Source organism: Scatophagus argus, chromosome 13 (genome assembly GCF_020382885.2).
Source record: "Scatophagus argus isolate fScaArg1 chromosome 13, fScaArg1.pri, whole genome shotgun sequence".
Classification (NCBI taxonomy): domain Eukaryota; kingdom Metazoa; phylum Chordata; class Actinopteri; family Scatophagidae; genus Scatophagus; species Scatophagus argus.
In genome coordinates, this window is record NC_058505.1 from 15630537 (window position 1) to 15654927 (window position 24391).

The following is a 24391-nucleotide window of genomic DNA, read 5'->3' on the forward strand; positions in this document are numbered from 1 at the left end:
GAGCTTTATAGTACTTTTACAGTGAATATTGTGTGGTACTATATCATATAACCCTACTCCACTCCACAGGTAAATAGTTCTACCAGCACTTACAAGAAGTTACAGCTCAAATGAAACAAACAAACAAAAAAGATTAAAAATAGATGGGATTTTTTTTTTTTTTCAAAATCACTTTTATTCCACAATTTATTTCATCAGGTCTTAAGGCACCCTGAAGAGATGTTACAAGTTGTTCTTTCAAATGCGGGCTCCTTTTAAGACTGTGTAAACATAGCTTTGAATAAGATAATTTCCTGTAAATCTTTGCTTAAATTATTTCTTTACAGTGCACAGACATTGTGTTTTGTGACAAAAATACAGTGTGAATTAAGTAAATATTGTAGATAGTGTATATATATATACATTGAAGAGTAATAGATTGGCAGACAATCAGATCGACAGGCTGAAGAAGAGAGAAAACTAACAAACAATCTTTGAGACCCAGATAGATATACAGATCACGTAAAGATATACAGTACATAGTTACAGTGAACTTTATATTTTTGAAACGCTTTCCCAGCGCCTCTCCGCCTTAAAAGCAGTTTTTACACTGTACTTTCTGTGTATGTGTGTGTGTATATATGTGTGTGTGTGTGTGTCGCCTCAGCCACTATCAATACTCAGCACCCTCGCGAGGTGGAGCAAAACAACTCATCTAGTCCTGGAGGGCTCACCCACAATGTTGGCTATTGCAGTGGAGAGGTGAGTAAACAGGAAGACGGGCAGACAGACAGACAGACATGCAGACAGACGGACAGACAGACAGCACGAGACTGGGTTGTGGCCATGCAGACCACAACACAAAGATCTATCTATAATTCCCTAAATATGGTAAAGATCACAATGTATTTATATGTAGAAAGGGACTTTGTAACTGGCATTTCATATACAGGGATACAGTGGCTATACTTGATTATCAAGGTACGTTCCTATGAAGTCTTTGTAATGTGATAATGTGAATACTCTGGAGAGAAATGTTCTACTTTCTCAGTTGCACTATACAGCAAGATAAAAATCCTCTCAACACTAGCGATAACACAGTCGTCCATACGGTTTGGAAAGATGAAAAAAAAACGCTCTCTTCCTGACAACAGGAAGATCTGAAAAACATGTCAAAAAAAGTTGTATCAGCACTTACACAATAGCTCCAAATGGCTTGCTTGCAATGGCTATCAGTTATCTAATCACATCAGTGCCAAAAAAAGAATAAACTGATTGGGGAATGAAAAGTGCAACAGGTGAATAAAAGGATGGGCGGATGGGTGGGTGGATAGGTGGGTGGGTGGATGGATGGATGGATGGATGGATGGATGGATGGATGGATGGATGGGTGGGGTCAGAGGAGCAGCAGAGCCTGTGTCTTGTTCTGGGGATCTTTAACGAGGTCAGAAAGGGATCATGAAGGAAAGAAGTGTCAGAAATGTCATCAAAGCAACATTCAATATCTGTGTCTGACTGGCTCTCCAAACTAATCTGCATCCGACTGTTTGGCCAAATACACAAAAATACCATCTTTGTGACGTATTTGACTCTTCCTTCCTTTTTTTAAGAAATATTTTAAACATAAATCCTTAGTAAACGTTGGCAGCCTCTGCATTGGGTTTCCTTTTACCGGCCATCTTCGCTTCTACTCAACCACCTTGATCCTGAAGGTGACGCGGCCCAGGAACTTGTCCCTATCGTCGTTGTTGCGGAGGTCAGAGCCCTCTACCCTGCACTCCACCGGCAGCTCCTTGTTGTAGTCCTCCTTGGTCAGCAGCAGCTTCACAGCCACCAAAGGCTGCACATAATTCTCCTGCATCAGGAAGGAGACAGCCGTCTGTCAATAGCACATCACTGTGAGGACGTCAGCGGACATAATCTGACCGGAGATAAATACTTACATGGCTTTTCTTGCCATAGTAGGGGAAATACATCTTGTCAATACGTCCCTCACCGGGGAAATACTGCATTTGGATTGGGTTGTCTCTCTGCAAAGAAGAACATGTGTTAGTCGATGTAAAGCTGACATTAGATGCTTTTTACTACGCCACACTGATAACAGATGGAACATTTCTTCAAGATCATATGAGACGGACTTCAAAAAAAGGAAGATTAATGACATTCTGTAGTTAGTGAAGAGCTTTAAATGATGAAGAAAACATGACGTGCTCTGCCTTAATTTGCAAAAAGGACATTTTTGGCTTCGACTTACTTAAAATGACTAGAACATGGCACTAAGATGGGTTTAGAGGCACCTGCATAATGAACTGTTACATAATAAAAATGTGTCAACACTACTGGGCTTCTTCTCATAATTTACATATTATCTTACCCTAAAGCCGTCAGTGACAGCATGCAGAAAGAAATCAGACACAAAACAAACAAAAAGAAGGAAGAAATGAAAACAAGATCAACAGAAAGAAAATACTGAGGCTGTGATGGCCATTTTTATGAAAGAAATAAAAAGAAACAAAATACACATACAAGCAAGTAGCACATGTACAGTATAGTGTGGAAAAACATGTTTACTTTTACTGTGCAGTTGATGTAGGGATCCCCACGAGGCTTCAGGCCGATGATCTATGGGGCGAGGGAAACAGGAGAGCTTGAGACTGTGCAGAGAGGCTGCTGCATGTGTGGAAGCACACTTAGAAGCTAACCGAATTAACTGTTATTTTACGGAATTTTATGTCAGCAAGCGACTAAACAAATAGAGGAGATAAACTAGTTAGGAGCCGTCTGGGAAGAAGGAAAAGTCTAAAAGACATGAAAAATAGTGCAGCGATTTCAAAACCAGACTTTGTCAGTGACAGTGTGTTTTACCCTGTTCATTTTCAGCAGCACACATGGTTTGCCCTCAGAATATCCAAAGTTGGTGTCGGAGAGGCCAGAGCACAGACTCAGGGAGCCCCTCTTGAAGCGACAAACTTTCTTTGTCTCCTCCTCGCTGTCGTCCTGCAGAAAATACTGTCCTTGAGGGCAGTCCTCGTTCTTGTCCTGCTCTGTATCATTATATACTGAGAGACAGCGATACATTCAGATAAATGGAATTAATCATTGGAAGAAGATCCAGAGGGAGGAGACTGGAATCAGTTTCAGTACTAATTTATCTTTGCATCGGGGGAAGTGAACTCACCTTTCAGGAAGGACTCCAGGTTTTGGACATACTGTGCATACTTAAGTGGGTCAGATTTGTTGAATGTGATGTCCAGTGAATTTGGAAGAATCACCAACCCTGCATCAAAGAGAACAATGACAGTAAACACAGACTAAATGATTCCAGCAGGACAACACACAGTCATCACTGGGGTGTTTTGTCTCAAATTACACCTGGATGGAAAACATTCTCCATCCAACAAACAAACTGCACTGCTGCTATCGCACAGGAAGAGACTTCAAAATAGATCAATAACAAGAAGATGCTGTAATGTAGCGAATTATCATGACAGCATCCCTTTGGTGTGAGCATGAATAATGAATGTGCTCAAAGAGAACTACTGCCAGATCCAGTAGCCGAAAGACCTGTTCCCCCCCTGTACTGTGTGTTGAGAGAGACTAACCTGGGTAGGGCACGCGGTCTCGGTACCTCGGCACATTGTCATCCAGAGTGAGCAGCATCACCCACATGGTTAGAGCGAACATACCAGCCAAGAAGCAGTAGAAAACCAGGTAGAACAACAGGATGAGGGCTGGAGAAAGTCAGAGGGACAGAAATAGAGACATAATGAGGGAAGGAGACGGAGAGGGTCATGTATAATTAACTACGAGTTTTAACCACACAAGAGCTCGGACAAATGCCTTCCGTTTTCCCACATCTTTCCTCAGTAGTGGGCTGAAGGAAATTGTCATTTCAGTGCGCCATCCCTTTGAGAGAAACCATTTTGGATGAAGGGGGAATGCTACTTATTGCTAAGAAGTCTGAATCTGTTTTTCACTGGAGACCCTTCAAACCAAACAAGATTTAGGGATGACACTGCAGTGCCCAAAGCACCTGAAGCCTTATTTATCCAAAGCAAGGGAGTGGGGGTGGGTGGGAAGAGCCACAGTTATGGAAACATCTGACTCAAAATGGTTCAGCACCATCCAGCTTGCACAGCATGGATGCCCTCTAAGTTGACACAGACATGCAAAAAAAAGGGATGGACCCCTCAGCTTCCTGCTGTACATCCCCCCTTTTTCTCATTGCTCTCCAACAGTATCCCACAATGCACCTGCCTAGTGCGTGAAAGAGAGAGAAAGAGGAGAGAGGGAATCCCATTTGACCTTGACAGGCATGCTAATGTGGGCGGCCATGCAACTGCAATGGAGCATCCCACTGCACAGCAGCACAGGGGCCCAGGCAGCCTGACAGCCCCTGCTAGCCTATAGGAACCGGCTGCTGGAGAGAGCGTGGTGTGTTACTACCTCACACTGGAAATGAAGTGGGGAATCATTACATAAAATGTATGGCCTGATCAACAATAGATTCAGCTCAGGAATGCTGTGGCACACTCCTCAGATGTGATTAGGTAATGGGGGGCATTATCAGTTGGGGTCTTCACTGTGAATGCCTGACAATCCTGTTAATGCATAAGGCAAATATTAATAAAACAAACAGACAAACAAATCTGTGCTGTTATGGTTGGCCATCACCTATTTGTCCCTGTGCAGCAAAGACAAACTGGTGCACACCTCTGAAAGCATCATTCATCTTAGTGAGCCTCTCGGTACAGGCTTCTCCTTTACACCTTCACGTAGGCCTATGATGGCTCCTCCGTTAATCCCGTATCTGCACGATAGTCATTTTAATCCATCCATGCACAGATACGCATGGAAGTCTATATATTTCAGAGGCGCGCGTCTATCAATGCTTTGAAAACAGGAGGACGATGACACCAGATTAGGCTTAAGCTCCCGTGAATGTCAAAGAATATCTAGTAATTGACTGCTGTACAACAGGGGGATCCTTACCCCAGCTGCTGGCCGTGCGACCCAGCAGCTCCCCGGTCCTCGGGTTGTAGAGGGAGTCCTTCCAGCTGGAAGTGGTCTCCTTGTTGGCCGATTTATCCTCGGTGCTCGCCATGGTGATTTCTTTTGCTTTAAAACGTCTCCCTGAAAAAAAAAACGCAGAGAAAGGGGCAGCGGGCGATGTGGTGAGGCGAAGAAGCCGGCGAGGCGGCGGTGAGTGGAGTGGGCGGCGTAGAGAGAGAGAGAGAGAGAGAGAGCAGAAGGGGAGAGATGCTCTGGTGAAAAAAAACAGAGGGGGAAGGCGAGGAAAGGAGAGAAAGAAAATCTGTGACGTCCACACTAGCCCCGTCGTGGCAGCTGATGCAGTGCGACCAGATGGATGTACATTGGATAATGACGAAGAGACGCACGGAGACGCAGCGTTACGCGGACAAATTATAGAGCGCAGACTATCTTTCCCACCATCAGTTATATTAGAACGGCTCCGTACGGCGTCTCCGTTTTAAGAGTCTACGGGAACCTCAGGTCTGCTGTAACAGTCATGGTATATACACGATATAGCCAAAAGTACTGAGACACTTGATCATCACACCAACAGGGATTTTTATGACATTCCAAATACACAGATAGCTATGACAGCGTCCACACTTCCGGGAAGGCTTTCCACAAGATTTTGTTGTTGTGCTTCTGTGGGAATTTTTGTCTATTCATGCAGTAGAGTAATAGTGAGTTCAGGCACTGACTGATGGGCTCACAATCTCTGTTCCAGTTCATCCCAAAGGTGTTTGATGGGGGTTGACGTCAGGGCTCCAAGTTTTTTCAAACCAAACTCATCCAACATGTCTTTATGGACTTTGCTTTGTGCACTGGGACACAGTCATGCTGGAACAGAAAAGGGTCTTCACCAAAACAAAGTTGGAAGCATAGCATTGTCCAAAATGTCTTGGTATGCTGAAACATTAAGATTTCCTTCCACTGGTATTAAGGGGCCGAGCCCAACCTGTGAAAACCAGCTCCATACCAAACCTGAATTCAATAATAAAGAGGTGTGTCCCATACTTTTGTCTATGGAGCTTATCGTCCTGATTTGTTGTAGATTCATCACAAATCTTCTGCGTGCAGATTGCATGGCATTGAGTCACCAAATGAATAACCAATCCTATAGGCTGGAGTGTGTTTCACACACACTTGTATTCATGTATGTATTGCCTAAGTACATAAACGCCAGTTATCAGCATGTTTGAAGCCCATGAGGATGTTATTTGTGACTGACTGGTTGAGCACAGATATTTGGAGCATTTGCCAATCCTTGTTGCTATGGCAATTGAGCACTACCGAAACTAGAGTGTGTGTATGTGTGTGAGAGGGAGAGAGAGAAATAAGGGAGCAGAGTGAGAGAGAGGAAGAGAGCACACAGAGTGCAGGACTGTAAACAGATGTGTTCAAGTTAATGGAAAACAACACTTTTTGGAGGCGAGCAGGGCAAGGATGTCATTTTATTCCAGCCTTGTTTTATATTCATATCAGTAAATAAGCTGCTGCAGCAGAACAAATAGATTTCTTTTTTTTTTTCTTTAATTGAGCCTGTGCTTTCACAGTTGGTACACTTCTAGTATGACGTGCCAGTAACTGAAATGAAGTGAACTGAGAGAGAAGGAGTCAGAAGCTTAGGCAGCAGGGGGGAGAGACTGAGAGATGACAAGAAAAAAAAAAAAGACAGTAATTTAACTTCCAACCCCATGACACTCTGCTGAACAATCCCAGTCTGTCACAGAGACAGAGGAAAGAGTAGAGGGAGTTATATAATGACCACTGATGTTGGGTTCAACTCCTATGGGGGAGGGGGACTGGAGTAGTGGTCGCATTGCACCCAGTTCCTGCTGTCAGATTGAATTTGTTGCAAGGCAGGGTCCACCACAACTCATACAATGCAGTACCGAGCACAATACCAGCACACACACACACACACACACACACACAAACACTTTCCTGATTAGTGTGAGAGCAGGCAGCACTGATTCATGGGCTAGTCCCGTCTGTCTCACTCAGGCACATTTTTCTCTGTGAAGGCATCCTGCTGCAAGTCAAGCCCGCTGGCAAAAAACACTGCCCATGAGTGAGAAAGCTTAGACTGACAGCCAGGCTAGAGGAAATGTTTCAGTGCATGAAGGTGGGAGCGTTAGGTTAATGCGGAAAAGCGACACTACAGGGATCTTTGCGATGTACACTAAGCTCACTTCTGCTCTTTCCCTGAAAGGACAAGCACACAATCCTCCCATTGTTTAGGAAAACCCCCTTTTCTGTGTACTGAATTAGCGCCCCCTTCACCATACCAGCACCACGAGCAGGAAAACACACCCCATTTGTTCTCAGTCACTCCATCCACAAGCTACCATAGCAACACTCGCAGTGAGGTTGGTCACATCAATGGGAAGCAATCCCTGTGTTTGTGATAATTCCCCAGGCACCAGACACGACACTCCCCAGAGTCCATGTGGAGGTAAAGCCCTTTAGGCAGCATCTGTTCACTCACCATGTCAGTGACACCTACTGTCAGAGGAGGCTCCCGAAGCACCATGAGCATCTGCTGGTAAATCAAGTTTCAATGCTAGCCCTTTCACATCTTTCAAAGTACTTGGTATTTTCATGCAGTCTGGTGACAAAATGTATCATCACACAAATTTATTATCTGTTATTTCCCAGCGCCTTGGGAGGACATTTGCCATTCAAGAACTGAATGAAGTGCAAGTGTTAGAAATGGAATGTCATTTCAGTCTGAGGTGTTAGTTTCTGCATTGCACAGTGCTTTGCATAACAAATCCTTTAGTACATGTAGAAAGATATTACAGGATAAAGAAAGGCACAATAAAACATTTAACAACACCCAGTTAGTACAACACACCTGAAATGAGATTCACAGTTCACATTTTCTTGGTAATTTGCGAACATTTTTACTATTTGTAAATTTGTCAGAGTTCATCAGGTCAAGTAAAAGACTTGAGTCAGAACATTATCACATGACATCGTCATGGCTGTGCCTCGTGGAACAATTAAACGATAAACAACACAACATGGACTAACAAAGTATCACACTCATAATTCTGTTTTAGGTCAGGCCATTTCAAACTTATCGCCCTGATCAGCTAACCAACAGAGCAAACAGGTTGCTAATCTGTGTTTGAAATTTATGTTTGAGTTGTCAGCTGGTACAATCTACCACATATACCTAAAACTGTTCTTTTCTTTCTTCCTTACTGCAGAGCAAAACACACACAACCAATTTTTGTTCCAATCGCTTTTGAACAATGTCATCATCACAATTAATAAGATCTCCAATAGCCATACAATGACTGGATGTTTTCTCTAAGGGACTAACATTTTCTTGAATTGACAAAGTTAAAATACTGTTAAATCAAGCTACCAAAAAAAAGACGAGTGTTGAAAAATACTAAACTGTGTCTGAATGTCTGAAACTGTTTTAAAAATTCTGCATCCTATTTAGAGCTCTGTAAACCTTGAGGAGATCAGATGAGTACCTGCTGGGTGTCTTTTAAAATCTTCGGGTCCTTATCAACATGTGATATGTGGTTGCTATGGCGAGTTCAAAGATGTGTGCAGTCATTAGCGCCCCCATGTGGGAAAATATAAAAGCATAATGCCATCTGGATTAAATACCATAATTTGAAGAGGAACTGATCTGTAGTTGATGGTTGTCTATTACCACATTTTAGGGTTCTGAGACTGAGTGTGTGTCTTAACACAAATAACCAGGAACTGCAATTGATGATTCTCTCACATTCAAGGCTCATAACTCTAATTTTAAACTGGGCTTGTACTTTAGAAACAAGTGCTAGTTTTCCTTTGAGGCAAAGCAGAGACTGTTGCTGCCAGCTTCATGTCTGTGATGGACTATGGTTATACTGTCTACAACAGAGCACTGACACATATTACACATTTCAAAACCCTTACTCACCATTGCTCTTTGCATGCTCGGGTCTGCCTTCTCCACTCGTACATGAAACCATTATAATATTCTTATTTATAAGGCTACACTATGTCTGCTTCCACCTTACCTACATGTATATCTTTCGGAAATGCATGGGAAGTTAATGTCTCCTATAACCTGAAGCCCGTTCTGATCTGGGAAAAAGGGACTTCAGGAGGTGGCCTCACTGGATGCATTTAAAGTGATTCTAAATGACTTGGAAGCAAGAACATCTGGCTGTAAAGGTTTCGAATGTTCATGTTTTTGGACATTTTATGATTCTGTGATTTGTTAACCGTTTTCATATTAAACCGTGAAATGTTTGCTTTATTTCTGCAACCGTGTGATTGTGCTGCTGCCTGTCTTGGCCAGGACACCCCTGAGAAAAAAAGTGACATTTTCCTCCTGGTTAAATAAAATAAAAAATAAATTCCTTACTATATGAACAGTTTGTTGTTTAAGGTGAACAGTCTGCTTTCATGTGCATTCAAAACTCATGCTTCCATGTTTCCATTTGATCTTGTGTGTGCATCCAGTGTCAAGGCTTGCTGTACCAATTCATAGAGCGCCGAAGAGCTCTTTCCCAGTACTGGAGGACAGGGACGTACTCCCCACCTGGACTAGAAACACCCTCCTTGGGTGGTCCTCGGGGCAAAAACTCCTCATCAGAATCCTGCAGCTTCTTCAGCTCTTCCCTGGTCCTCCAGAATCCTGCAGTGACAGTTGAAGACAGAGGACACACTTACACAACTACGTACACAATGGGAAGTCCTGTAAATACAATATATGCTCCTAAATACACTGTTAATACACTGGCTACTGGTCCAATAAAAATGTGAGACATGTGATTCACATTATTATTCATTCATCAACACCACCTGCTTTTGGCCTGTTATGAAACAAATCCATCGTGTGTGTTTGATGAAGCCCTGACTAATGTATAACAATCTAATTGCATAATGTGAATAATTAAAAGAAAAACAGGTTACATAACAAAGAGCAGCATTTCAGTTTGATTCTTCTGCCAGGGCCAGGAATAGAAATGGGACTTTTGATCATAACTTTTTCAAATACAACTCAGTGTCATGGCAGAGAGTTGTAATATTTTTAGAGAAAGACAAAGAACATGTCGAAAGCAAAGAGTAATGTTGAAGTGTGTGTGTGTAACTGCTTGACTGAGCTGCTTCTCGTTTCATCTTCTTGCTAAAAGTTTGTGCTGAGCAAACCCACACTGCTTCACACAGCTGTTTACCGCACTAATCTGAAAGAACTGCTGGATATCATCCCTCCTGCCCAAACAGGAGTTTTGACTGATCTAACTTTAGAAATATATAAAGATAAACACACAAAGTAAACAATGTTATGCACATATTTTGTGTGAGTGTGTGTATGTACATACCGACTTCAAGTCCCGCAACAAACGCAGCCCCTAAACATGACATTTCACAGTGTTGGCGTCTGGCTACCTTTCTGCCAAACAGGTCTGCGGTCAGCTGCATGACAAAGTCGTTGGTGGAAACACCACCATCCACCCTGAGACAGAAAGAAAGGAAGATGGAGCACTCAATTACCCCATAACTCACTCTACCGTAACAGCATCAGAGAAACATACACTCATAATGCATAGCCAATAAAACCTGAACTGCATTAGCAGAGGCAGGGTACACATGAGTCCGCTCTGCTACACACAGTGTGCTGGCTAAACTTAAACTCCTGCAATCAGATACTGATACTGACAGCTGGAACGTCAAAGAGTTGTGAGACAAAGCCCACACACCCTTAGTTAACTTGCTTACCGTAGTCTTGATGCCTTTGGGATCATGAGAATGACATAACTTTAAACTACAACAAATCCATAAAAAAGTCTGTGCTAAGAGATTTCTGACTCTGGGATAGAGAAGAACAACAGTAAACATTCCTCCAAACTACAGTTTGAACTATCTGTTTAACCAAATCACACGCATTTAGGCTATATGTAATAACTAATGTATATTGAGTTTTGTTCACCTGCACAACAAACTTTACATTACTATTACAGTCAGATACTGTTTCATTCAAACAGAGGAGGAGAAAACCTGTACCTGATCTTTGTGATGGGAATGTGAGTTTCTCTCAGCATTATCTCATACAGCTGCTTGTTTCTGCAAATAACACAAGGTAAAGAGTTCAAGGAAAGATAGCATGAAGAAGAATGAATGTTAAAAGACGTTAAAACAGAAAGGACCTCTTCAAAATGACTCACCTGAAGGCAACAGACTCTAGAATGGCACGGACAAGGTGACTTTTAGTCGTGGAAGGTTTGAGGCCCATCAGAGAAGCACAAGCTTTGGGATCATTCAGAGGAGCCTTTGGATAAATTTGGTATATACAAAAATGTGTCAATAAGGGAAGAAGAACTGATATGTATAAAATAGTCCTTATGCCGTTTGCATTTATGTGAAACTCAACAGCTTCGCTCAGCAAGCGTGCAGCAGGTTTTACTTATTTACAGTAAACAACTTTTTATTATACAAACATTAGAAAACGGAATTTGTAATCAAATCATTGTATTTAAACCACAAACATTCATCACACACACTTACAAAGGCCAGTTCACAATGGAGGGCAGAGAAGAAAAGAGATACAGAAAGACACACACAAAAAGAAAAACAAAAATAAATCAGTGCCTGGATTAGTCATAGACTGCATAAAAGATGGACGTAGTCTTAGTGAAAATGGGTTTCTGAAGAGCCACTGTGATGCTCAGAGCAGTGGCTCTGGCCTCATCTTCGCAGTGCCTGACTCCTCCCTCCACCCAGCTCAGCTAGCCACAACCTTTGTCTGCAATTCGCATGAAAAATTGTCCAAAAGTCAACAACACCAAAAAGGACCAAAAGTTCTAAGACTAAAAGTTCGGTGACTCCACTTAGCTGAGGTGATGCCTAGCAGATAGCTCAACTAGCTGGCTAACAGACACTCAAAATTGCCATGTGCTTAATTATACATAACTTTAAGCCATAATATAATTTACAAGAGTGAGTTATTTAAGTTATATGTCCTGAACAGATACAGAATTTGCTTCAGAAACCAAAACTGTACCATGCGGTGCACACTTTTACATTTGCTGTGAAGCTGGGCATCTTAACATGGGGTCTTAAAGACGCTGACTCAATTTATGCACTAAAGCCAACACACAGAAACCAAATACCAATGTTATATAAAAGCAAACACGTTACTTGAAACATATGCAGTGACATGCATGCTGTACCTGTAGGCCGCTGAAGGACGGGACAAAACACACTCCGTCTGAGTCACTGACACTGGAAGCCATGTCACTGGTCTCCTGGACATCAGTGAAGAGCTCTGCCACACACACACACACACACACACACACTCTGAATGCACGACTAACATATTCAATGTAAAGATGACTACCTCTTAAACAACTTTTCAGTGACTGTAAATAACAAAAAAAGAAGCACTCTCCAGAGCTGCTTTACTCACCCAGCTCCTGTGCCCATTTGATGGCAGTGCCCGTGTCAGCTGCATTGCCCTCTGCCAGATACACCACCTCTGAGCCAATCTTCCACCCCACCAGAGGATAGAGACCTGCAGAGGACACTGATTTGTTAAGTGCCTGCACAGACAGATCTGGATAGAATAATTTGATAGGTGACAGTTTCGCTTTACCGGCAACCGACGTGTGTGGTTTCCTCCCGGTGTTGATGTCCACGAAGGTGCCCGTTCCCATGGTGATTTTAACATCACCAACATCAAAGCAGCACTCTCCAAACATGGCTGCCTGCTGGTCTGCTATCTACAACAAAAAGTCATTTGTATGTTGTAAAAAACTCTAAACAGGTTTTATCTCATCTGAGCAGTACTGTAAAAGTCTAAAACTCTTATGGTGTCCAACAAGGGGCAATTCAAATTTGGCTCAGAGAACACAGAGAATATGCCACTTGCACTGCTCTAGAGTACAAACATGTTCCTTGCTGATTATCTAAATAACTCTGCTTAATTCCCTTTTACAACATAATGGTGGTGATAAATCTGCACATGCTGGAATAGACGGACTCAAAGGGTTGTTCACTCTCACAGATAACTGTGTGATGACAAAGACCTTGACAACTCACCACTGACATGATAGGAATGGGCACTCCGAAGATTGATGAGTCTGTGGAACCAAAGTTATGCCTGGAGCATCATGGAGGACAAAGACAGAGACAATACATCATCCCACACTCTTTTTTTTTGTTGTTGTTGTTTTTAAATACTGTGCTTTACGGTGATAATAAACGAATGTGTTTAAATGACTGGAAAGTTTAAATTATTGTTTCACATAATTGATATCAAGTAAGTGATTATGTATGCAGACAGTTTGCTTTTATAGGGTTTAATTAATGACATACATGTAAATGATTTATCTGACAAATTTTCAAAACAGCTTAAAGAGCAACTCTTCAGACCAGTGTTTCATATAATGTGAGTTTTGTAATCACTTAAACACTGCTTCTTCGCCTGCTTGTGACACCTAATACAAATCAACATTTAAAACCCCAATTCCAACAAAGTCAGGATGCTGTGTGAACTGTACATAAAACAGACTGTGATAATTTGCTGTTTTCCTTTCTGACATATACATACTTTGAATTTGATGCCAGGAACACCTTTCAAACAAGCTGTGACTGGAGCAACAAAACACTGGGAGAGTTGTGTACTGCTCAAAATCAAAACACCTGTTTGGAACCTTCCACAGGTAAACAGGTTCATTGGTAACAGCTGATAGAATCGTGATCGGGTATGAGAAGAGCATCCTCAACACGCAACTGCAAGGAAGGAAATAACTTTGGAAAACCACTGCAGGTGAACAGTGTTCATTCCTGTGAATGTGTTGGTAACTTGCACACCTGTGAAGGCACCATTAATGCTGAAAGGTGCAAACAGCATCCAGGTGACTTCTTTTTCAGGGAAGTCTATGCTTATTCCAACAGGTCAATGCCAAGCCACACTGTACACGTGTTACAGGTGTAGATTTTAGTAAAAGAGAGCAGACCGACGTGCTGAAGACATGGCGTATAAAGAAAGAATGGGAAAAAAATTTCACTTTTAAGTCTTCAACAATTACTGAACTCAGTTCCCAAATGCATACTGAGAGTTGCTTGTGGTTTAACATGGTGGTTAACATTCACCTGTCTCTACTTTTTTGGAACATTCTGCAGGCAACAAATTCAGAGATACTGTACTGCATAATTACACTGGACAAGTGGTCTGAAGAGGTGGAAATAAACAGTCTTTCAGAGAAATAGAAAAAGAAATGAAAGCAGGCCAGAAACAAACATAATTTAGTTCATTAGAATTTTTTTCTTATTTCCTATCCTTGTAATCATGGTGCAGTACATTGCTATTATTTGTTATATTAATATAGATAAACGTACATGTATGCTTTTACATTAAAAGACCTTTCTTACATAAGATTCAAGAGTCTTTGTGAACTTGAAGAAAATGGTTGACTCACCCTGTATTTTCTACTTTGGGGAAAATAGAGAGAGGCAGAGAAACAAGAGAACAGAGAAAGCCACTCCAACACATCTGTAAAACAAACAAACAAACAAAAAAAACAGTCACATGACAGAGACATGAAGAAGAACAAAACAACAAAAAGAAAAAAAAGAAGTAAAGTAAATGAGAAGTACATAAACATGACATACCTGATAGGAGTCAAATATCCCTGTTGCACTGGCGTTAGAGTAATCTGTGGCATGGACTTGTCCTTAAAAAAATGCAGAGACAGAAAATTATGAATGCATCAAAAAATCTGTTTCCCAAAGGTGGGAAAAAAAGACCCACGTATGAGCTGGCACTTCCTCTCCCTCATGAGCTAGCGATCACATTTTTGAGGAATTTAAGCCAGTGAGTGACGCAATAGGATTGGTAATACAGAACAATTTGTCTCGGGTTTTAACTTCCTCATAGTCACGGTAGCAAATGCAATCCACTGGACTAATTATACATTCCTGATAGGCATTGCTCAAAAGAGACTGAGCTCACAGGGAAATTCGCATGGACTTCACATGCCAAACACACCTTTCGTGAGTTTGAACAAGAGCCAGGTGTCTATTGTTCCAAAGCAGCAGTTGCCTTCAGCCAGTGCTTGACGAACCTGAAAGAAGAATGGAACATGAAAAAAAGAAATGAAGCCTGTGTTGATTAAACAGCCTCTCTCAGTTTGCTTTTATTTTTGTTTTTCATAATTAACTCTTTAGTACCTGCAGCCTCGGTAGGAATACTGGTATGATAGGAGGTTTGTTTTGATCTCACCTTTAAGATAATCCTTTATTGATGCCTGGAGGGAAAATGTCAAATATTTTCTGGCTTTCTCTCTGTTTTCTGTCACTGCAAATTTAGACCTTTCAGATTTGGACTGGCAATTTGGAAAAAACTTGAAATATAACAAATTTAAGTAAATCAATCAGCTGCACTCAAACAGGGTTTCAGACCAGCAAACACGTAGTTCTGTCAGTGTGCAACACAGCTGCTCTGCCTATATAGCTTAACTAGCTGAAATGTCAACCTACATACACACAGACCTGCTTGTAGTGTGTTAGGACCCAGACAAGGCGGAAGGTGACATGTTGAGCGGAGAAGACGATAAGACTCGCTGCAAGCGACCGTTTCTGCCTGGTCAGGTAGTAGACCACCTTCATGACACCATGGATCGCCTGAGGTCATCAACACAATCAAAGTCAAACTGTAAGAAGGGACATGATATCCTGCACCGATTCCTACTGTCCAGATTTGTTCAGTAAAAGTACACGAAAGGTCGAGATACAAAGGCTCACCTTCATTGTGCAGGACCTGTTCCAGGACTTTACCAGGTCTGCAGCTCTCTGATCTTGCCAGCTGATGAAGTTATGGAAAGGAACCCCAGTTCTCCTGCCAAAGTGAAAGAGAGGAGGTGAACAGAGCCTGAGACAGAAAAGAACTATACAAGACAGGTTAAAACAGGTGTGCTACAGTTAGGGCTGTAAAGCTTCGTTCATAATGTTGATATTCAAATTCTAAATCAACATTCAATTTTTTTTTTTTTGCATGTCTATTGATCCTGCTTAAACCAAGTATTTATGCACAGTTCTACGTAAAAAATTGTCTTCACTAATAGTATATTATTACTTAGTATTAAACTGTCTGTGGACCTAGATTCCAGCAGTGGCTGCATAGGCTTGTTTTCAGCTTGTATGATCAAAACATGTTAGCCTTTCCTGCTCAGTTTACAGACCGTAGTCAGGGAGCAGTGAGATGTTTGTTTTCCTCCAGGCCAAAATTGATTCTTGCTGCAGGGTTAAACCTTCACCTTTCCAGTGTTTGGAAAACAACACAATTTGTTCTTAAGGACACGCATGCTTTATTCATTAACCGTGACCTGCACTGTACATTTACTGGTAAACTGACAACATGCTGCCTTCTCTTTTCCTCCCGCTCCAAATCATTCACCACCACTCTCCTAACTGCATAAAAACTGGATCTTCGGCCCAGTAACTACCTGCAAACCTCACTAATACCTACAGTTAACGGCTGTTCATAGCCCATGAAGTCCGTACCATCCGCTCACTCTTTCAGCTCAACAACACACATTACACACTGCCCTCGTCCTTAAAGAAGCTTCTATAACACAGCTCTAACACTATTACAGAAAATTAAATCATTACAAGAGAAAAACATATTATGTATACTTTATTCTAACTGAGGATTTTGCTTGTGGATTATTTAACATTTTTATGAAGCTTTGAATGACAAAAATGACATATGGATCTGAGGAAAAGTAACTTTATTAATTGCATTAATTTTACCTGTCCCATGTTGTGAAGGTGGCTCGTTGAGTGGAGATGCCAAGTGCCTCTATCTGACGCATTTGTACTCCTGCATCTACATCATGAGCACAGCAGTACATGCATACACATTAAAGTGGTTACAGTGAGAAACAGGAGGCAAGCTTTTAAAATGGGACTCACGCAAAGGGATTACTGTATGCATTTTAAGAATTAAAGACAAAAGTCCTGTTCTGGTCTTAATACCTCTCTTTCCTATTCTGCCACAGCAGAGTTGATCAGACTCTCAGTGGCAATGTAATCACTTCAGTCTAGTCAGCTGTTCAACACTGAATGCAAGCACTATTTTTATAGCAGTGTCTCTAATGGGTTTAGGCCTAACAGCCTTTCACATTTTAGTATTATGTAAACCAATTAAAGAACAGCACAGTAAAGACTCTATAATAAAAACAGAGTTAAATGAACACCTTTCTGACAAAATGCTTGTGCTACTTGTTGCAGTGCGTCTTGACGGATTGCACAGTAGTCAGGTGTACCTACAGAACTGTCATATCAGTGTTTGTTTATAGTCTATAACAAACAAATCTATATCTATCTGGATACTTTACGATGTGCTTGGGTATTCATAAAGTTTCATCTGTTATGCATTTGTTAGGGTTGTGCTCATTAACATTTAAAATGAATAAAATCTGGTCTAATTTGCAATTTCCCAGTTATGGGACTAATAAAGGATTATCTTATCTTAATCCATTAGTATGGTTGTGGACCAATGACACAACAGGAACTGGTACAACTATACCTTGCACAGCTCTCGTGACCACAGTGATAAACCCTGTCCATAATGCATCAGGGTCCATCTCCACATGTCCTGTCTCTGGATACAAGGGAACAACCTGGATAAAATATCACAGAATTAAGGAAAATAAAAACATAAAGATCAGCCTCTAAATAATCTAGTAAGTTTATGTTTATGCTGCTTATTGAGACTGATGTAAGTAGATGATGTACCAGAGATATACAAAGCCAAAGGACGGCGAGAAGGAGATGAATACCTTAGTGCTGCATGATCCTCGGATTTTTGCCTCCTTGTCATAGACGTGACATTTAATTGATGTTGTTCCGACGTCCACCGACAAAATGAAACATTCCTTCTTGAAACCGTTCCTCTGACTCCCCATTATGGAAAACTTTGTCTTAGTCTCCCTCAAATCAAATTAATCCCACACTCTCCATGGTCTACTCCTACTGGGCTTGTTCACAGCCTGAATGGATGGTGTCTCCCGTTAGGGTGATCTGTCGCTTTGAGGTTGTAACCTGACCTTCGAACTGTGGATTCCAGTTCAGTTCCCGTTCTACCTGTTCCAGTCAACACATTGCTACATTTTAGTCCTCACGCGGGCAAAAATACACACTTTGTAGAAAACATTACAATAGTCAATCATTCTGTGAGTCTCAGTGATAGTTGGCTGGATTCAAATCAGTTTCTACACTCTTGAATCTGGCGGAGAGCTGAAATACATACAGCTTTAAATGTATTAGGAGTTCCCGAACTCAGGAGTTAAGTTAAGCTAATTGGCTACTTGGCTAACTGTCAGAAAATTTGATTTGAGAGGTTAGTAGGTTCGAAAAACACCAAATATGCTGTTTGTGTCTGATCATTACTCACTGTCACCCAATATTTACCCATTATGCGCTCATAGCAGAGAAGGTCATACAATCAAGTATCTATAGAGGAGATATTCCGTAAATCGTTGTTGCTGAATCTCTTTAGCCTCAAAAACCCAATGGGCACCCGTAGTACAGTACACGCATGCGCAATTCGTAGTCTGAAAACGGTCGCATGTGGATGTTTTCAGCTCGACCCACGTGTTCTAACTGGCTGGAGCTATTCGTACGAGCTTCTGATTGTGTGCTGTTGTTGCGTAAAATATGGCAAAGACAGACGTAAGGAATATGTTACATTTCTATTAACAAGTCAACGTACACAATGTAGCTTGTTTTAAGCTAACTGCTGTCTGGTCTTGTTAGCTGTAAACTAACCAGGTTAGCTGACAGCTAACAGTAGGTGTTAATTGCAACCAGTACGGACACTGTTTTAAATGGTTAACTTACAGCTGGCAAACCTGTCTGATAATGTCTCGTAACGTTAATTACAACTTCAAAAGTTCATACATATTAGCAATAGTATTTGGATGCAGTCTTGCTCACACTGTTAATTTTGTGATTGTATTTTTCAGGCTATAAGGCGTCGAAAAAGACAAAGCAAAGTTGTCGCCAATGATGCTGTAGAAGAGGACAACATTAACACTGGCAAGTCATTTCTGTTTAGTTATTTGAAAGCTACAAATAACATGACTGTTTGGACTTAAGTCCGTTAAGTCATTTAATTAATGATTGTTTCAGAAGGACAAACGCAGACTGTCTCTTCAAGTGAACAAATAGTCAGAAAAGACGAGGCTGCTCCCACAGCCGAGGATTAATGAAGCTCCATTTTTTTTTAGATTCTCAGATGAACACGGTCATTGAAGTCAAAGGAAGTAAGTCCACTGTAACTGTGTCCTGGGACAAGAAGAATGAGGAAGGAGAGATGGATGATCCAGAAATGAGAACCAGTGCAAGCTGTCATATGATGGACATTGGTCAGGAAATTTCTTTCTTTTTTTCAGAAGATTAAGGTCTTGTTATGAATGACTCATTCATTATTTCTAATCAAATGATGTGTTTCATGTGATTTAAGTCGCAGGTTTAATATTAGTCTTTGTGTTGAAACCAAAAGTAGCTGCCCAGTCTTCAGTTTTAAAATGATTCACCAAATATTAATTTAAAGTTGTGAAACACTCACCCTCTGGAATCTGTAACAAAGCTTGTGTGCTGTCGTTAAATCAGACCGTGACAGGTGAACTGATCATCTTTTCAGCTGATGCAGTCAGTTGCACAGAGAGTAGTACTCTCCTAGTAACAAAGCAGAGACCAATATGATGCCGGACTGTGAAGGCCCAGTGAATTCAACAACACCACACAGCAAGTGTGTCAAATGTGAAATTCTGACCCAGTAATAAAGCTTTCTCTTTAGAATCTCAGATGGACACCGTGGCTGGAGAAACTGAAAATACATCCACAGAAACTGTAACCAGTGAGAAAAAGAATGAGGAAGGAGAGAGCAATGATATCAAAAAGGAAACCAACGGAGAGCAAAAGATAAAAAGAAAAGAAAAGAAAGCAGGTAAGGATGATAGTTTCAACATGACTTTTGTTCTTGTCTTTAACCTGATTTTTGTGAAGTTAATTTCGGAGACAAACAATGTGGTAGACTTTTGACATCTAGAAAGAGATTTACATCTCTAAAGTGCGGTGAGACCAGAAATCCTATATGATATGAAACTGTACTTTTCTACTTATTTCATTTAGTCATGTCTTTATACTAAATGATTATCGTGTTCTATTGGTTGCAGTAAATGGGAAACGGAAGACGCCCTCTACCGTTGAAAGCTCCCCATCAAAGAAAGCTAAACTCATCAATGATGGTATGAATCACAATCAGATGGACTGCTGAATGTGATGAACTGCTTTGTTCTGTAATGTGCTTATGTTCACACGTTTATCTCTCTATTATTTTGTTGTAGGTTTTTGTCTTTTTGTTGGAAACCTGAACAACTCTAAAACATTTGAAGAAGTCAAAGACGCATTAGGGAAGTACTTCATGGCGCAAAGTGTCCTGGTGCAAGACGTCAGATTGGACCGGTCCAAGTGAGTATGCTGTTTAACTTAAAAGTTTATCCTTGGGTCCCTTTGGCCAGGAACACTATCTTGTAGGTGATTGGACAATTGAAGCTTTTCCAGACACGTGTTGGCTCGGTTTGACTGGGCACGTCAGCCTAGCGTGACAGGGATTCATATCCCTCACCTTGCTGCCTGCTTGAAGGTGTGTCTTTAACTGATAATGCGCTGCATCTCTTTATCTAACATCTCATTGTGACTGCTTCTGCTTGAACTCTTCCCTCCCAGTATTACTGAAGAGTAGCTGCTAACAGAGCTCTGCTAACTCACTGTTAAACACATTTAATAACCTCAGCCATGGAGGTTATGTTTTTGGTCTGTTTTTTGTCTAATTATCAACAGGATTATGTAAAACTACTGGCCAGATTTTCATGAAAGAGGAAGACATTCTTGGTGGAAGAGTGTAGTGTGGGCCAAGAAAGACCTCATCCAATTTTGGAGCAGATCCGAATCACTTGAATCACACAAACAAATAATTTTTCACTTTCACAGAATGAGGGCAGTCTTCTCCAAAGGAAAGCGCAGCAGTGGTCGAGCGAGCTAGACTGTGAATAAATAGAGAGAGTGGTGTTAGCGACCGCAAAGCAGTGACTCAGAGAAATAAAACATTATTTTCTGATTCTTTCATGACAGTTATGTTTTAAAACATGAATAAACACCTCCGCACAGCCCTGCAGGAAGGTGCGAGTGAGTTCATTAGTCAGACAGACACACACCTGCTGAGCAGAGGACAGAGATGGCCCATAATCTCACCTCACTCCCTGCTGTTATTGGTTGAGGGCTACAAGCTGCTCTACACTGAGGCTCGTGTCCGGTTTGACTCTGTGCCCCCAAAGATACCAATGGAAAAGCCCCATCTGACTGTCTTATCTACTAATGGTGAAATTTGTTGTTTCATAAAATACTAATACTAAAGTGACTCAGATCTTATGTTTTGCTGTTGTAGAAAACATGCATACTTAGATTTGGCCTCAGAGATGGACTTGACCAAAGCCTTGACGCTACATGGAGAAATGGTACTGGATAAACCAATGAAAATCGAGAGAGCGAAGATCAAAAATGCGGACAAGGTGAAAGCGAAGGTTCCAGCCGAGGACAAAAAAGGTGGCGAAGCGTGTTTTTTTTTTTTTTTTTCCACATGAATTTAAATGTTATGTTACTTGCTCTGACTTGTGGACTGTTCTGTTTGTAGCAGCCACAGATGCCAGATGTTTGTTTCTGAAGAACGTCCCATACAATGCAACAAAACAAGACATTCTGAAAATCTTCCACAAGGCTGTCGACGTCAGGTTTCCTGGTGGAACTGAGAGCCCAAATAAAGGGTGAAAGTTTTAAAAACCTTCCTGAGTGTACAGTGGCACAAGATATGTGTGACTGATTATGTTTGATAATGCAATGTTGTGTTTATTTTAAAATGTAAAAATTAAGCCATACTGAATGACATTTCCTTATTTCCTATTCCTTTCCAGAATTGCCTTTGTGGAGTTTAAAAATAAAACCATTGTCAGGAAAATACAGCGGAAAAAACGCGTTCTCAAAATCCAAGACCGGGTTTTGACTGTAGACTTCGTAGGAGAAGCAAATCAGCTGAAAGTCACTAAAACTGATGACGACAACACAGGTAAATCACTGTGAACGTAGTAATAATTTTTTTTTCTTAATTTGATCAGTCAGTTAAATGTGGAATTTCTTCTCCTTTTTCACAGCTGCAGCTCCTCCCAATAACACTTTATTTGTGACCAATTTGTCTTTCGGTGCGAAACAAAAAGACCTCAGGAATGTTTTTCAGAAAGCTGTTAGTATCACAATACCTCAAAGCAAAGGCAAATCAAGAGGGTAAGTACATGTACACTGGTTTATGTTTTTCTAATGAAGAACATATTCGAGTATTCTCAAGAGAATTTCAAGAATTTCCCTCCAGGGATTAATAAAGGAATTCTGATTCTGATTCTGAGACTTCTATAACTCTGCAGATTTGCATTTGTGGAGTTTGCAAATGTGGCAGATGCTGAAAAGGCCTTGCAGTCATCACAAAACATGAAGATCAGCAAAAGAGAGGTCAGAGTACATTTCTACAAAATGAAAGAGATGTCACAGAAGGCAAAAGGTATGTGGGACTGTTCATGTCATATTATTCATGTCTTGTCTAATATTTAATAGCAAAACATCAGTTTCAGGTTGTTTCAGAAGGCAGTTTGAGCCATGATGAGTGATGAAAATGTGATATCACACCTTTTCCCCCTTTAGTGCTGACTAAAACACTGATTGTGAGAGGCCTTGATGAGAAGACATCTGCAGAGACCCTTAAAAGTGCTTTTGAAGGGTCGCTTAGTGCAAGAGTCATTGCAGATAAAGAAACAGGAGTGTCAAAAAGGTGGGCAGCATAAAATTATTTTTTATTACCAATAAAGGTTTTATTTTTCAAAGGAAGTCTTCTTTACATGGACGTGTTTAACGCTAACATTTTTCTCAGGTTTGGTTTTGTGGACTTTGAAACTGATGAAAACTGCAAAGCTGTCAAAGAAGCCATGGAGGACTGTGAGATAGATGGCAGCAAAGTGACTGTGGCTTATGCAAAATCCAAGGACGAAAATGCTTCCCCAAGAGCCAGAGAAAGCACCAAGCGACATCCTGCTGGACAGCCTGCCGATCAGAGGGCTGCCAGAGGTGGAAGAAGCAGCAGAGGAGGTAACACTTGAATTTAACCAGCATATGAAAGTCTTACTGTAGTTTTTTTTGTTTTGGTTTGTTTTCTCAGAAGAGGCCCACACAGAGTAAGATCTAATTTCAGTCTGCACTGCTCAGATTTAATCTCACTGCTCTCAACCTTATTTTAGCCCTCAACTCAAACTTCTTGAAGCACACAGCTGCTCTGACAGAGACCCACTTTATGCTCCCTGACCAGAATCAAACAGCATACAGTCAAAGTTAGCAACTGACTAGCTAGAGTATTTAGCAACTAAAGTGCCATATATGTCCCTCAGTAGGTGGAGAGCAAAACAGATGTACTTTCTCTGCGTGAACACGATTCAGAATGAATGATAATGTTTCTCAGTGTCTGCTGCATGTTCTTTTTTAGATTTGAAATGGGGTTCCAGAAACTGCAAGGCACTCTTAACTGTTTTACACTGTTTTTTTGAGTAAAGAAATATAATATAGAATTTTCTTTCAGGTAGAGGACGTGGAGCTGGCAAGTCACAGGATGCTGTTAAACAAATGGAAACTTAAGGCTAACTTTCCAGGGAAATGTTATCATTCCGAAATTTTATTTACCTGGAAACATGTATCGGGTCAAGATGCTTTGGAGTTTGGTTGAATTTGCAGAATGTACAGAAAATTTGTACACTGTTAGTAGTCCTACCTGATTGTAGGACATGTGACACCTTTTAATGTCAGCTTTTGTGTTTTGTGTACTTTAAAACAGTGGTTCTTAAACTTTTCCCCATCAAGCACCCCTAAACTGGCACAAATTGGACCATGGACCCCATTCGATTAGATTTTTTTTCTCGGGGGGTCCCCCTTCTGATTAGAATTTTACTTTTCACTGTTTTATCACAAAAAATGTATGAAATCTGTAACCAAAATATCCACGTGTTCTGTTGCTGTGTTGCTTATGGATGGAATTGTAGAGAAAATACTGTATTCCCTTTTTTCCCCTGTGGACCCCGCTTTGAGAGCCACTGCTTTAAACCATTATTTCACCCATGTGTAATTTTCCAATGTGAAGATAAATATATTTTAAAACCAAACCCAGCTGTGTTTGTGACATTTGTTCTAACATCTGTGATAAGGACCCAAAAGGTTATCCGAGGAAACTCAGCCAAGTCACACACTTAACTTGTTCTCACCTGAA

General features: G+C 41.0%; 3 protein-coding genes across 6 annotated transcripts; 1 reads left to right on the forward strand and 2 right to left on the reverse strand.

The window, feature by feature from the left end:
- Positions 1-164: 164 nt before the first annotated feature.
- atp1b3a (ATPase Na+/K+ transporting subunit beta 3a) lies at positions 165-7480 on the reverse strand. The gene is made up of 7 exons (XM_046407400.1): positions 4972-7480; positions 3582-3710; positions 3158-3256; positions 2845-3038; positions 2551-2601; positions 1923-2009; positions 165-1834 (listed from the first exon to the last, which is right to left on the reverse strand). Exons 1-7 carry the CDS (start codon positions 5081-5083, stop codon positions 1667-1669), a joined length of 840 nt encoding a protein of 279 aa, XP_046263356.1. The 5' UTR covers positions 5084-7480; the 3' UTR covers positions 165-1666.
- Positions 7481-7635: 155 nt separating this feature from the next.
- On the reverse strand, positions 7636-18585 carry gk5 (glycerol kinase 5). 2 transcript variants are annotated; one of them, XR_006844988.1, is made up of 18 exons: positions 18445-18585; positions 17814-18117; positions 17561-17654; positions 16783-16858; positions 15775-15868; positions 15523-15654; positions 15020-15095; positions 14644-14705; positions 14451-14524; positions 13069-13129; positions 12623-12749; positions 12437-12541; positions 12201-12295; positions 11196-11299; positions 11035-11094; positions 10353-10486; positions 8781-9664; positions 8405-8416 (listed from the first exon to the last, which is right to left on the reverse strand). XR_006844988.1 is itself a non-coding variant. In XM_046407398.1 (17 exons), the coding sequence occupies exons 2-17, from the start codon at positions 17937-17939 to the stop codon at positions 9492-9494; spliced, it is 1593 nt and encodes a 530-aa protein (XP_046263354.1). In that variant the 5' UTR covers positions 17940-18117; positions 18445-18585; the 3' UTR covers positions 7636-9491. The 2 variants fall into 2 exon arrangements, 1 of the variants encoding a protein (XP_046263354.1); XM_046407398.1 differs by having other exon boundaries at positions 7636-9664.
- On the forward strand, positions 18563-24287 carry LOC124068873 (nucleolin-like). Of its 3 annotated transcripts, none has more exons than XM_046407395.1 (14): positions 18563-18705; positions 18999-19071; positions 19263-19400; positions 19835-19984; positions 20214-20285; positions 20385-20508; positions 21485-21642; positions 21731-21860; positions 22008-22159; positions 22245-22374; positions 22512-22645; positions 22786-22912; positions 23012-23226; positions 23711-24287. In XM_046407395.1, exons 1-14 carry the CDS (start codon positions 18691-18693, stop codon positions 23764-23766), a joined length of 1674 nt encoding a protein of 557 aa, XP_046263351.1. In that variant the 5' UTR covers positions 18563-18690; the 3' UTR covers positions 23767-24287. The 3 variants fall into 3 exon arrangements, with proteins under 3 accessions (XP_046263351.1, XP_046263352.1, XP_046263353.1); XM_046407396.1 differs by having other exon boundaries at positions 21734-21860; XM_046407397.1 differs by having other exon boundaries at positions 18575-18693.
- Positions 24288-24391: the final 104 nt, after the last annotated feature.